Source organism: Rhinoderma darwinii, chromosome 6, assembly GCF_050947455.1.
Source record: "Rhinoderma darwinii isolate aRhiDar2 chromosome 6, aRhiDar2.hap1, whole genome shotgun sequence".
In the NCBI taxonomy this organism is placed as follows: Eukaryota; Metazoa; Chordata; class Amphibia; order Anura; family Rhinodermatidae; genus Rhinoderma; species Rhinoderma darwinii.
Genome location: NC_134692.1, coordinates 82,226,149 through 82,240,911, shown reverse-complemented (window position 1 = coordinate 82,240,911; position 14,763 = coordinate 82,226,149). Strand labels below are relative to the sequence as shown.

Genomic DNA, 14,763 nt, shown 5'->3' with positions numbered 1-14,763 from the left:
TTTTCACTGTACTGGTACTTCAGCCTCAACATGGCGGCAAAAAACAATTTTGTAAAATCTCTACTTCAAAATTGAAATTGCGCTTTTTCCCTTTAGACCCTTGCCGTGTGTCCAAATTGCAGTTTACAATAACATATGGGGAATTTTCCTACTCAGCAGAAATTGTGTAACACATTTTGGGGTGTCTTTTCTCCTGTATTCCTTGTGGAAACAAAAAATTATGAGCTAAATCTACATCTTATTGGAAAAAATATATTATTTAATTTTCACGGCCCAATTCTAATAAAATCTATAAAACACCTTTAATTTAATTAGTTGAGGGGTATAGTCTCCAAAATGGGATCACACCTGGGGAATTTCTACTGTACTGGTACTTCAGGGGCTCTGCAAATTCAACATGGCCCCCAGAAACCAATTCAGCAAAATCTGATCTGCAAAATCCAAATGATGCTCCTTCCCTTCTGAGCCCTGCCGTGCGTCCAAACAGCAGTTTATTACCACATATGGGGTATTTCCGTAATCGGGAGAAATTGCTTTACAAATGTTGGGGTGCTTTTTCTCCTTTATCCCTTATAAAAATTAGAAAATTCTTTTTCAGAAAAAAAGTAGATTTTCATCTTCACAGACTAATTACAATAAATTCAGCAAAAAACCTGTGGGGTCAAAATGCTAGCTATACCACTAGAAAAATTCTTTGAGGGGTGTAGTTTCCAAAATGGGGTCACTTTTGGGGGGTTTCCACTGTTTAGGTCCCTCCAGTGCGTTGCAAACGTGACACGGCACGACAACCATTCCAGTAAAATCAGCGATCCAAATGGCGCTCCTTCCCTTCGGAGCACTGCCGTGGGTCCAAACAGCCGTTTATTACCACATATGGGGTATTTCCGTAATCGCGTGAAATTGCTTTACAAATGTTGGGTGTGTTTTTCTCTTTTATTAATTGCGAAAATTCTAAATTTTTCCAGAAAAAAAGTAGATTTTCATTTTCACAGACTAATTCGAATAAATTTAGCAAAAAACCTGTGGGGTCAAATTACTAACTATACCCCTAGATAAATTCCGTGTGGGGTGTAGTTTCAACAATGAGGTCACTTTTGGGGGTTTCCAGTGTTTTGGCACCACAAGGCCTCTTCAAACCTGGCATGGTGCCTAAAATATATTATAATGAAAAGGAGGCCCCAAAATTCACTAGGTGCTCCATTGCTTCTGAGGCCTGTGTTTCAGTCCGTTACCACACTAGGGCCACATGTGGGATATTTCTAAAAACTGCAGAATATGGGCAATAAATATTGAGATGAATTTCTCTGGTAAAATCTTCTGTGTTACTAGGGCTATCACCAGAGGCGTAGCTAGGTTGTCCAGCACCTTGGGCAAAGATTCAGTTTGGCGTCCCCCCCTCCCCCCACCCAACCTCTTTCCCGACATCTCCTTCCCCCTCGCCGTGTTTGTTTTCTATACCAATTAATGACGTGTCCTTTCTTTTCCACATTTCTTTTTATGTAACTCGAGACTAAAAACATTTGTACATTTTACAAGCAATATAGTTCTATACACAACACCAGAACAAAGCTCAGTACGTATATACAGTACCAGAACCAAGCTCAGCACATAAATACAACACCAGCACAAATACAGCTATATTTAGTGCAACCCCTGCCGTATAGGTATGTACGGCGTAAAACTACAGCTCCCAGCATGGCCCGAACAATGGTAAGGATATGCTGTGAGTTGCTGTTTCACAAAAAATAAATCATATCATAATCACACCACCCATCATTTCGCTGCAGATCATACAGTGACTACAGTGCTGATTAGAGGCAGAATAAACATTTACATTAAGTGACTCACCGGTGACGTCTCAGATTCTAGTTCTTTTTCTCCATCCGTTCCAGACCTCTATGGTGACTTCTCCCGGTCACAGCCCATTTCTGAGGTTTGCCGCTCAGATGTCTTCAGCGTCTCACTTTTCCAACATTTCTACACCTATAAACAAAGATAAAGTTCTCATTATACCAGACACTACGCCGCTAAATATAATAGCGCCATACACTGTACCTCTAATTATAACAGAACCATACACCGTGTCACACACACACACACACACCTGTAGATAGTGCCCCCATATAGCCCACCCCTGTATATAGTGTCCCACAAATAGCTCCCCTATAGTGCTACACAGATAGCCCACCTGTAATGGCAGGGAGGTAGGGAAACAGACAGTGAGCCCTAATCTACCCACCACTCAGTCCCTGCCTACTTGCAACGACCCGCCCTAGGCGACGGGTTACAACTGGGCGATGGTCCCTACGCTCAGTAGGTGCACGACAGACAAACAGACAAGGGGACACAAGCAAAGGGAAATGGGGCAGTTGCCCACGGCAACACCGTGAGCAACAAGAGAGGTGAACGAGCCAAGTCAAACCAGGAATGTACGAGGTACCAAACGCAGAGCAGGAGAGGAGTCAGTAAGCCGGGGTCAGTATGAAGCAAGGTCAAATAGCTAGGAGCTGCAGCAATGCCAGGAAACCACACGAGAAGAATCACAAGCAAAGGAGGAACAGGAAAGGCAGGTATAAATAGACAGAGGGCGGGAGCTAGCTCCGTCTGGCCAGGCTGCGATAGGCTCTCCCACTCCTAAGCCTGCCATCCTGAGTGGTGGAAGATGGAGTCAGTCTCAGAGACATAGAACCAGGTGCAGACTGATTACCCATGGGCGTATACACAGAAGTTGTGCCTGGCAGATCTTTTACACCACCCCTGTATATAGCCCCTGTAGATATAGACCACCCCTGTATATGGTGCTCCATAGATAGCCCACCCCAGTATATAGCCCCCCCTGTAGATAAAGCTCCCCGTAGATAAAGCTCCCCCTGTAGATAAAGCCCCCCTTGTAGATAAAGCCCCCCCCCCTGTAGATAATGCCGCACACTTTTTTATTACAATAAAATAACAAACTATTCAAACTCACCTTAATCCCGCTCCCATGCCGGCTGGCAGCAATGGAGACCTGCTCTCTTCTGCGCAGGTCTCCTGGGTGTTGAACGAAGCGTCTATGAAAGGCGCTGATTGGCTGGGCAGGATGACTTTCCCTGTCAGTCAGCGACGGAAGCGCGATACCGCTTCACTCGTACAAAAGAGCTGAATGGCCGGGCACGGAACGTACCCGGAAATTCATTGCTTCTAATTGTACCTGTGTCCTATAGACACAGGTACAATTATAGTGCAGGAGGAGGTGGCGCTGGTGCCCCCCTCTAAGTTGCGCCCGGGGCACATGGCCCGCCTGCCCCCCCCCCCCCTAGTTATGCCCCTGGCTATCACGATAGCAGAATTTTGACTTCGATACCGATACTTTGTGTAGTATTGCGATTTCGATACCAAAACAATACTCACATTAATAGTAATTAACCCCATCATGTTTCTCAGTCATAATGGGTTTGTGTGTGAGGTACATGATGGGGTTAATTACTATTAATGTGAGGCATATTCAAAATTCATCACACCTCGTGCCTCACATCAGAAAATGGAAGAACTTGTTTTTTTTTTACTGTTGGCAAAGTATCGTTTTGTTATCGAAATCGCAATACTACACAAAGTATCGGTATCGAAGTCCAAATTCTGGTATCGTGACAACCCTAGTGACACAGTTTCCAAAAAGGAAAGCACATGGAGGTTAAATTCATCACACCTCGTGCCTCACAATAAGTGAAGCAGTTTTCATTTTATTTTTTTACAGCATACACATCATAAATGACGCAAAACAATTGTTGTGTAGGTCATTACGACCGCGCCAATACCAAATATATGTATATTTTATGTATTGAGACTTATTTTAATGTTTATTGTAAAAAAAGGTGTATATGTATTTTTTTTTAGTTTAATATTACTTTTGTTTTTACTGTTTTTTTTAAACTTTAATGTACCGGCATATATCTATATACCAGTACATTAGCCTGTGTACTGATAGTACACTGGCAGTTGTTAGGACATACCTGAGTATGCCCTAAGAACAGGAAATATGGTCAGACAGCCCTGGGGTCCTTCAATGGACCCTGGGCTGTCTGCCCATATATGTTATGTCCCTCAATCGTGTCAAAGGAACTCCTGTGATGCCATCCAAGGGGCATCCCCCCTTCTCATTTTCCTCTTGAATGCTGCGTACAGCTTTGATCGCAGCATTCAGGAGAATAGCGGCGGAGATGAGAGGTTTCTCTGATCTCCACCGTTATAGAGCTGGGCTGTGGCAGTGTAATATAGCCATTGCCCTGCTCCTGACAACAAGTGCTCATACTGTCAGAATAAGGTGATGCGGCCGACGCAGGCACTGAATACAGAACATGGGGGTGTTTTGCAGTGCGCCTGCCATGTTCGGTCTTCAGTGCCGGCAATCATTAGTGCAGCGCTGGTCGCATCGCATCGTATCATCCTGGTGGCGCGCACTTGTCAGGACTCAGGAGAGAAGTGATGGTTGTATCACACAGCCGCAGCCCCGCTCTCATACATTCATGTGTTACAATGCTAAGCTGTGCGGCCGCACAGCTCATTATCGAAATACATGAAATAACGGTATCAAAGTTTGGATGCATCATGCATCCCTATGTGTTACAGAAAAAAATGTATTACTGTAACGTCCGTGGCTGCGGGCTGTGAGCTCCAACCTCCACCTGACAGCCGCAGCCACGAGTCGGCAAGCGCTGGCCCCAGCCTCCTCAGGAGATGCTCGCGTCCACTCACCTCAGCCGGATCCCGTATGGTGCGCGCGCACGCTCGTGCCCGCTCTTAAAGGGGCAGCGCGCGCATCGGACCTCATGGATGAAATTTGACCCGTGAGTACCCTGGTCTATAAGAGGGGTCCAGGCCCCTAGTTCTATGCCTGGGCGTTGTTGTGTTCCCTAGTTTGTCTATGTGATGGCCTCCTAGTGTGTTTCCTGTTCCAGTCCCTGTACCTATACCTGTTTCCAGTTCCTGTACCTAGCAATCCATACCTTCCTGGTCTAGCACTGTGCTTTGCCAAAGTCGTCCCGTGCTGCATCCACGTCTGACCTGCTTCTCCTCACCTGACGCCCGCCTGCTACCTAGTCCCAGCCGAGCCTGCCCTGCTGCTGTCTGAGCTTTCACAGGTACCTATAGAACTATAGACATTCGCCTGCTCCCTGTTGGCCAGCTGCCTTACCGCCAAGGCGGTACGGCCCAGTGGCTCTACAGACCCTTCGTGACAATTACAAATGAATTTTTGCCCAAAAAATTAAATTTGAACATTTCACCTCTACTTTGTTTAAATTCCTGTAAAACGCATATAGGGTTAAAACACTTTCTGTTTTGAATACTTTGTGGGGTACAGTTTTCAAAATGGGGTGTTTTATGGGGGTTTCTAATATATAGGGCCCTCAAAACCACTTCAGAACTGAACTCGTCCCTGAAAATATAGCCTTTTGAAATTTTCTTGAAAATGTGAGAAATTGCTGCATAAGCTTTGTAACATCCTAGAAATTTGAGATATGTTAATTAGTATCTATTTTGTGTGGTATTACTATCTGTTTTACAAGCAGATACATTTAAAATTAGAAAAATCATAATTTCCTCAACTTTTCTCTCAATTTTGGTGTTTTTCACAAATAAGCAATAAATTGATCGACCAAATTTTTTCACTTACAAAAAGTACAATATGTCACGAGAAAACAATCTCATAATCGCTTGGTTAGGTAGAAGCATTCAAAAGTTATTACCACATAAAGTGACACATGTCAGATTTGAAAAAAATGGGGCTCACCCTGAAGGCCAAAATGAGCTTGGTCCTGAAGGAGTTAATGATAACCCAAAATGTACTATCTCAGAATATTTGAATATAAAATAAGCCCAATTTAAATTATTTACATTTTTAATACCGAAATGTTAGCCTACTGAAAAGTATGTACAGTATATGCAGTCAATACTTGGTCGGGGCTCCTTTTACATGAATTACTGCACAATGCGGTGTGGCATGGAGGCGATCAGCCTCTGTCACTGCTGAGATGTTATGGAAGCCCAGGTTGCTTTGATAGCGGCCTTCAGCTCGTCTGCATTGTTGGGTCTGGTGTCTCTCATCTTCCTCTTGACAATACCAAGGGCAGGTCAGACGAGATTGCTGGCCAATCAAGCACAGTGATACTGTGGTTATTAAACCAGGTATTGGTACTTTTGGCAGTGTGGGCAGGTGCCAAGTCCTGCTGGAAAATGACATCAGCATCTCCATAAAGCTTGTCAGCAGAGGGAGGCATGAAGTGCTCTAAAATTTCCTGGTAGACTCCTGCGCTGACTCTGGACTTAATATAACACACTGGACCAACACTGTTGCTCAGTGGTCCAAAGTCCTGTTTTCGAATGAAAGTAAATTTTGCATTTTATTTGAAAATCAAGGTCCCAGAATCTGGAGGAAGAGTGGAGAGGCATAAATCCAAGTTGCTTGTGGTCCAGTGTGAAGTTTCCACAGTCAGTGATGGTTTGGGGAACCATGTCATTTGCTGGTGTTGGTCCACTGTGTTATATCAAGTCCAGAGTCAGCTCAGTCGTCTACCAGGACATTTTAGGGCACTTCATGCTTCCCTCTGCTGACAAGCTTTATGGAGATGCTAGTTTCATTTTCCAACAGGACTTGGCACCTGCCCACACTGCCAAAAGTACCAACACCTGGTTTAATAACCACAGTATCATTGAAGGACCCCAGGGCTGTCTGACCATATTTCCTGTTAGGGCATACTGAGGTATGTCCTAACAACTGCCTGTGTGCTATCCGTACACAGGCTAATGTACTGGCATATAGATATATGCCAGTACAATAAAGTTTAAAAATAAAAAGTAAAAAAAATAAAGCAATGTTAAATTAAAAAAACACACACACATTACAATAAAAATTTAAATAAGTCTCGATACATAACCTATACACAATCGGTATCGCTGCGACCGTAATAACACATTTATAGCGTCATTCGTGTTTACGCTGTTATAAAATACACTTTCACTTATTAATGTGAGGCACGAGGTATTATGAATTTTGTACCTCGCATTAATAGTAATTAACCCCATCATGTACCTCACACATTAACCCAATGTTGGCCATTATGTGAGGCACGTGGAGGTTCAAAATTCATCACACCACGCGCCTCACATCAGAAAACGGAAGAAGTTTTTATTATTATTATTGGCATAAATACCGTTTTAGTATCGAAGTATCGGTATCGGTATCGAAGTCCAAATTCTGGTATCGTGACATCCCTAATGCCATGTACATACTTTTCAGTAGTCCAATATTTCGGTATCAAAAATCATTTTTGAAATTGGGCTTATATAATATTCGAATTTTCTGAGACACTAAATTTTGGGTTTTCATTAACAAAAAAATGCTGGAAATAGATCACTCTGTGTAATGAATCTATATAATATGAGTTTCACTTTTTGAATTGAATGACTGAAATAAATTAACTTTTTGATGATATTCTAATTCATTGATAAGGACTAGTGTGTATATAAGTATACATCGTCCGTAGAACAGGAATGTTTTTAGCTCCCTATATATATATGTATACATCGTCATAGGCCAGGAATTTCCCTAGCTCCCAATTTATATATATACATCGTTCATAGGCCAGAAACGTCCCTAGCTCCCTATATATATATATACATCGTTCATAGACCAGGAATGTTCCTAGCTCCCTATATATTTATATTGTCCAGAGACCAGGAATGTTCCTAGGTCCCTCTTTATATGTATACATCTTTCAGAGACCAGGAATGTTCCTAGCGCCCTATATATATGTATACAACGTCCAGAGACCAGGAATGTTCCTAGCGCCCTATATATATGTATACTTCGTCCAGAGACCAGGAATGTTCCTAGCTCCCTGTCTATATGTATACATCGTCCAGATACCAGGAATATTCCTAGCTCCCTATATATATTATGTATACATCGTCTAGAAACAAGGAATGTTTATAGCTCCCTATATATACTTCGTCCAGAGACCAGGAATGTTACCAGCTTCCTATATATGTATAAATCGTTACATGTTCGTATATATATATATATATATGTATATATTTATATGTGTGTATAAATCATCCATAGAACAGGAATGTTTTTAGCTCCATATATATATGTATACATCGTCATAGGCCAGGAATGTTCCTAGCTCCCTATATATATGTATGTATACATCGTTCATAGGCCAAGAATGTTCTTAGCTCCCTTCCCTATATATACATCGTTCATAGACCAGGAATGTTCTTCGCTCCCTATATATATGTATACAGCGTTCATAGACCAGGAATGTTCTTCGCTCCCTATATATATATGTATACATCGTCCTTAGACCATGAATGTTTCTAGCTCCCTATATAGATATGTATAAAGCGTCCAAAGACCAGGAATGTTCCTAGGTCCCTATATATATATATGTATACATTGTCCAGAGACTAGGAATGTTCTTAGCTCCCTATATATATTTATACATCGTCCAGAGACCAGGAATGTTCCTAGCTCCCTATATATATGTATACATCGTCCTTAGACCATGAATGTTTCTAGCTCCCTATATAGATATGTATAAAGCGTCCAAAGACCAGGAATGTTCCTAGGTCCCTATATATATATATGTATACATTGTCCAGAGACTAGGAATGTTCTTAGCTCCCTATATATATTTATACATCGTCCAGAGACCAGGAATGTTCCTAGCTCCCTATATATATATATATATGTGTGTGTGTGTGTGTGTATATATATATATATATATATATATATATATATAAACAAAAGAAATCCCACAGCACTCCGATGGTTCCAAAAAGTATGTGATTTATTCAGTCAACAGCTGCAACGTTTCCGTCCTGCTATAGGACCTTTTTCAAGCAATATTTTGTCTGTGCACTATGTTAATGATTCCTCATTATGGTAATGAGGCACATGTCTTATATACCTGCATGTATTGCTGTGTTACTATGCTTGAAAAAGGTCCTATAGCAGGACGGAAACGTTGCAGCTGTTGACTGAATAAATCACATACTTTTTGGAATCATCGGAGTGCTGTGGGATTTCTTTTGTTTATGTCTTATAATCCACGGATCTGGATTACCTGCTTGCACCCATTACCGTGTTGGAATCTGTCACAGAGTGCTGCTTATCTCTACCTGTGTATATATATACTTCGCCCATGGACAAGGAATATTTTCCTAGATCTCCATATAAATATATATTTAATCCGTGCTCCCCTTTTCCACCTCTATGGCCTCTGAGATCAACTCCTGGGGACTGAACTGAAATGCAAACAGACCTGTTTATCACAATTCAGTATAGGGCTCAGCAGTTAATCGGATAAAAAACAATATTTAAATTCAGAGCAGATAACGCATGTCATCTTGAGCATTGTGTTTTTTCCTCGTTTTCAACTGTATTTGCGTACTCCCGATGCAGATACAGTTTAGTCGTATGATAGAGCAGGGAGCCGTCAGTTTCCTGCTCTGCTGTTCACTGTTTAACGCTGGCTCTACGTCTTGCCGCAGACAGGCATGATTACGTCACTGCCTCGCGTCAGTTTGGGCCGACCCGTGAGAGGCTCGTTAATTTTCAGATTCAGCTGGACTTCTGCCATTTACCAGCGTTTCAGGCATCCTATTGGTCCACGGTGTACTTTTTTCCCTGCCTCAATTCCCGCCCTACTTCTCATTTAGCCTCAATGCCCGCACAACATACATTGAGCCTACGGCATTGTATATACACGGAGGATGAGCGTTATATACATGGATGATGGGGGTTATATACAGGCTTGATGGAGTTATATACAGGGATGAGGGGGATTATATACAGAGATGATGGTTTGCTCGTATGTACAGGGATGATGGGGGTCCCTGTATATTCCCCCTATCATCTTATATATACCAGCCATCATCCCTGTATATAACCCCCATCATCCCTGTATATTACCCCATCAACCCTGTATACAGGGATGATGGGAGTTATATACAAAAATAATGGTTGTTATATACAGGGATGATGGGGTTATATACAGAGATGATGGGGGTTATATACAGGGTTGATGGGGTCAAATACAGGGACACCTATCACCCCTGTATATAACCCCTATTTTCCCTGTATATAACCACCATCATCCCTGTATGTACCAGCCTGCCATCATCCCTGTATATAACCCACTGTCACGGACACAGGATATGTGGACCCACTAGGCCGCTCCACCGTAGCGGGGAGGCAGCTGACCAGGTCACAGTCTATACGGAAGTCAATGGCAGACAGTAATGCTTGGGTACCTGAAATAGTCCGGGCGGTGGCGGGCAGTATCCGATGAAGCAGAAGACACTTGACGTGGCAGAAGACACTATTCCAACGCTGGTAGGCACAGAAACAATACGGAATACAGGAACGGTAACAGGGCACGGGTAACAGCTGGAACGGGAGACACTAAGGGACCATTGCGAGACAGACTGGGAAAGACTAACAACGCTCAGGCATCGAACTAGGGGGCTGGACCCTCTTATAGCCCAGGGTACTCACGGGTCAAAGGTCGTTCAAGATGTCCGGTGCGCGCGCTGCCCCTTTAAGAGCGGGGACGAGCGTGCTCGCGCACCCTGCGGGCTCCGGCGGAGGTGAGTGGATGCAAGCGCTGGCGTCTCCTGAGGAGGAGGCTGGGGCCAGCGCTTGCCGACTCGTGGCTGCGGCTGTCAGCGGTAGGCTGGAGCTGACAGCCCGCAGCCACGGACATTACACCCACATCATCTGTGTATATACCATTGGGGCTGGCACTGTCCGCTCGCCGTTTCGCATGGGCATTGAGGATAAACAAGAAGTAAATTGGCCGGGCATTGAGGACACTATGGACCAATAGGATGCCTGAAACACCGGTATATGTCAGAAGTCCAGCTGAATCTGAAAAAATACGCTGAGCCACACGGAGCAGAGGAATCTCCTCCACTTGTCGTTGGAACAGGGTTAGATGAGTATGTATTTTATTATTTTTATTAGGCACTATAGGGGCTGTTTGAGGGCAGCTATGGAGGCGTTATACTGTCTGGGGGCAGCTAAGGAGGCATTATACTGTGGGGACATCTATAGGGACATTATACTGTATGGGGGCGTTATACTGTGTGAGGGGCAGTGTCGGGTATATTATATACAGTAGTATACATCTGGATCAGGGGATCTATATTACTTCAATGGCGTGGCATTCAAATAGGGGGTGTGGTATGAAAAAAGGTGTGGCCTAAAATCATTTATTAATTGTAATCGAGGTTACATGTTCAATTAATCATGATTTTGATTCAGGTCATAATTGCCCAGCCCTAATTTAGTCCATTTCCTGATTGACCGCCATTGTTTTACAACTACTAGTATTTTTTTATTATTATTATTTTAGGCTGCGTGAAGACCATTGATTGCCAGCTGCCATGGGCATCCCTCGGATCCTCACTAAGTTGCCATCATACTCTTTGGCATTAGGATGTCTGATAAAAGTACATCCTGTATTCAGACAGATTTGTGTAGCTCATTACTGGGCCCCTATAAATCACACGCTGCTATGTCAGCAGAGTGTAACACCATTCAGGACTTTTTCTGACTATGCTGATTCTGGCTATAATTCAGAGTTACCAGAGGAGGACAACTTTGGAACATTGTCTGGGACGTACTCCTCAAGAACTGTGTTTAAGAAATCCTCTCCAGAGCTCCAGGACATGCAGTATGAAGAGGATGAGGAAGTTAACTGGGGAACACAGCCCATTCATGAGAGGTACCAGGGAAGAAGGAACACTCCGTACTGGTACTTTCTACAGTGTAAAACCAAAATAAAGGAAGGCAAAGTAAGTGTAATCGTTGTCGGTCTAATCGTGACCTAGTTTGTAAGGCTGAAAAAAGTCAAGACGAGGAAGGATCCCCACTGAACAGACACTGATGACATGTCTAATCTATATGCCATCAATGTTTATCATAGGAATCACCCATGCACTTCTAATCTTAATATGTGTGCTTCAAAATTAATCGGGAGGAATTTCATTTAACTTGTCAAGTGCAGCTTTTAAACCTCCCTGTATATCATGTAATAGAAGGGGCCTCCTCTACTCCAAGGTAATGGAAGTATAATTGGCATAGGTAGGTGAACATATATAAGGGCTCCTATCTCCGTTTTATAGCATGCAATAACATGAGACGACTTCACTCTTAGAATTGTTTAGACTTGTGGATCTTTATAGTCCCAACTGTTTATTTCATAGGGGAAGGGGGGAGTCAGGTGTGAAAGACAGAACATAACTGGGAAGTGATTGGTCCGCGATGCAATATCACCAGTATTCATTTGCGCACGTTTTTCCCTTCCATAGTATAATATATAACCAAAACAGCTTATAATACTGAGTGGGCTTCTTGTGTATTCCACTAAAAATGTAATCTCTTGTGTTCAGCTAGCAGAGGCCCTAGAGCTCTTTGAGGTAAAGATGCTGAAAGAGGAACGACTACAGCCTGAAGAAAGTAACTATACTGTTCTCATAGGAGGATGCGGGAGAGCTGGATACATTAAGAAGGCTTTTAAGCTGTATTCAGATGTATGTACTTAAAGTTTTTATATTGCATTCTAGTTTTACACATGTCATTTTATTACAACTAATATGATGAAATGTTTTTTTTGGTGTTGTCTGGACATCCCTCTCTAAAGAGGAAGCTGCTCTGGCAGTCAGATTATTGTCATGGGTCCAGCTCCTAAGAACAAAACCTGCAGGTAGTCGCACATTGCAGGGAAATGTAGTATTACATGGTGCCCATTCAAATGCCAAAGTGGGAGATGATAAAAGGATCCAAAAAAATGGAAAATATCTATATTGCTGCTGATGATATAGACTGTACAATTGGCAGGACAATATATAAAAGCTTTATCTTCGTTAACCCGTATAAGGGTGTGTTCGTATCACTGTCGTGCTTCCATTAATGCATTCCGTTAGACCTTTCCGTAGGAGGAACCGATGAACGGCAAGCCAAACAGAAACCATAGCTTCCGTTTGCATTACCGTTTATGTCAATGGTAATACTTCCGTTGCAGTTGGTTTCCGTTTGTTTGTGTTCCGTAAGGTTTCCGTTTTTTTCGCAGAAGCAATAGTGTAGTCAACCACGCTACTTTTTTCGGCGTAAAGAGGGAAACCTTGGTTTTACATCATCGTAATAAGAGTGCATCCTTTAAATACACACACATTATTGTGACCTCATTATAACAAAGACCAGACGATAAATGCCCACACTACCATGAACATCCTTACAATTAAGCTTGTCACAATACCAGAATTTGGACGATACTTTGTGTGGTATTGCGATACTTGATACCAAAACAATACTTTTGCCAACAATAATTAAAAAAAAAAGTTCTTCCATTTTCTGATGTGAGGCACGTGGTATTATGAATTTTGAATCTCTATGTGCCTCACATTAATAGTATTTAACCCCATAAGGTTCCTCAGTTATAATGGATAACATTGGGTTAATGTGTGAGGTACATGATGGGGTTAATTACTATTAATGTGAGGCACATGGAGGTTCAAAATTCATAACACCTCGTGCCTCACATTAATAAGTGAAAGAAAGAAAGCAGTACTTATTTTATAACCGCGTAAACATCATAAATGAGCTATAAATGTGTTAGGCTATAAATGTGTTATTACGGTCGCGACGATACCGAATATGTGAATATCTTATGTATTGAGACGTATTTTAATGTTTATTGTAAAAAAAATGTGTGTTTTTTTTTTTATTATTTAACATTACTTTATTTTTTTTAAACTTTAATGTACTGGCATATATCTATATGCCAGTACATAAGCCTGTGCACTGATAGCACACAGCCAGTTGTTAGGACATACCTAAGTATGCCCTAACAACAAGAAATATGGTTAGACATCCCTGGGGTCCTTCAATGGACCCATGGCTGTCTGCCCATATACGGTGTCCCTCGGATTCCCTGTGTTGCGATCCAAAGGGCATCCCCCCTTCTCATTTACCTCTTGAATGCTGCGGTCAGCTTTGATCGCAGCATTCAGGGGAATAACGACGGAGATGAGAGATTTCTCCGTTAAATACAGCCATTGCCCCACTCCTGACAACAAGTGTTTGCGCGCGGTCAGCATGAGGTGATGTGGCCGGTGCTGCACTAATGTTTCAATGCATCGTGCAACACTACTTACAATACAACGTTGCCTTTATACACAGACTTCTGCATAACACAAACTCTAATTGTGATATATTCATATTAGAACACAGCTCCAAAATACACACATACACACTAATATGACATAATAATAACAACACAATAATAACACAACAGGTTTTATTAACCTCTTGGCGACATCCAATGTACAGTAATGTTGTAGCGTTAAGTGGTCACTGTCTGATAACATGGTGATCAAGTGAAGATGGCTGCTGGCCTGACAGCAGTCAATTATTTTATTTTTTTTAAACTTTTATCAAGTAGTTACACTGGTTTTATGTTTTACATTTAAGATGAAAAAGAGAGGTCTGGTACCCACAGATGCCACTTATACAGCCCTCTTCAATGCCTGTGCTGAGTCACCATGGAAAGACTCTGGTCTACAGCAGGCTCTGAAACTACGAAAAGAATTGATGGATAAGAACATACAACTTAACCCTATTACTTATAGAAGCTTGCTCAAAGTCTGCACACTGAGTTCAGGGCTGCAAGGTAGCTTTGAGATCTTCAAGGTAACTCAAGTTCAGGTTCATGTTCATCC

The 14,763-nt window shown here is 42.3% G+C and overlaps 1 protein-coding gene across 3 annotated transcripts in view; it reads left to right on the top strand.

Moving 5' to 3' along the window:
* PTCD1 (pentatricopeptide repeat domain 1) overlaps positions 1–14,763 on the top strand; it is a 66,715-nt gene that overhangs the window by 13,353 nt on the left and 38,599 nt on the right. For all 3 annotated transcript variants that reach the window (XM_075829985.1, XM_075829984.1, XM_075829983.1), the window contains exons 2-4: positions 11,397–11,838; positions 12,436–12,576; positions 14,516–14,734. In XM_075829985.1, coding sequence (XP_075686100.1) covers positions 11,428–11,838; positions 12,436–12,576; positions 14,516–14,734 — 771 coding nt within the window. In that variant the 5' untranslated portion in view covers positions 11,397–11,427. The remainder of the gene's footprint in view (positions 1–11,396; positions 11,839–12,435; positions 12,577–14,515; positions 14,735–14,763) is intronic.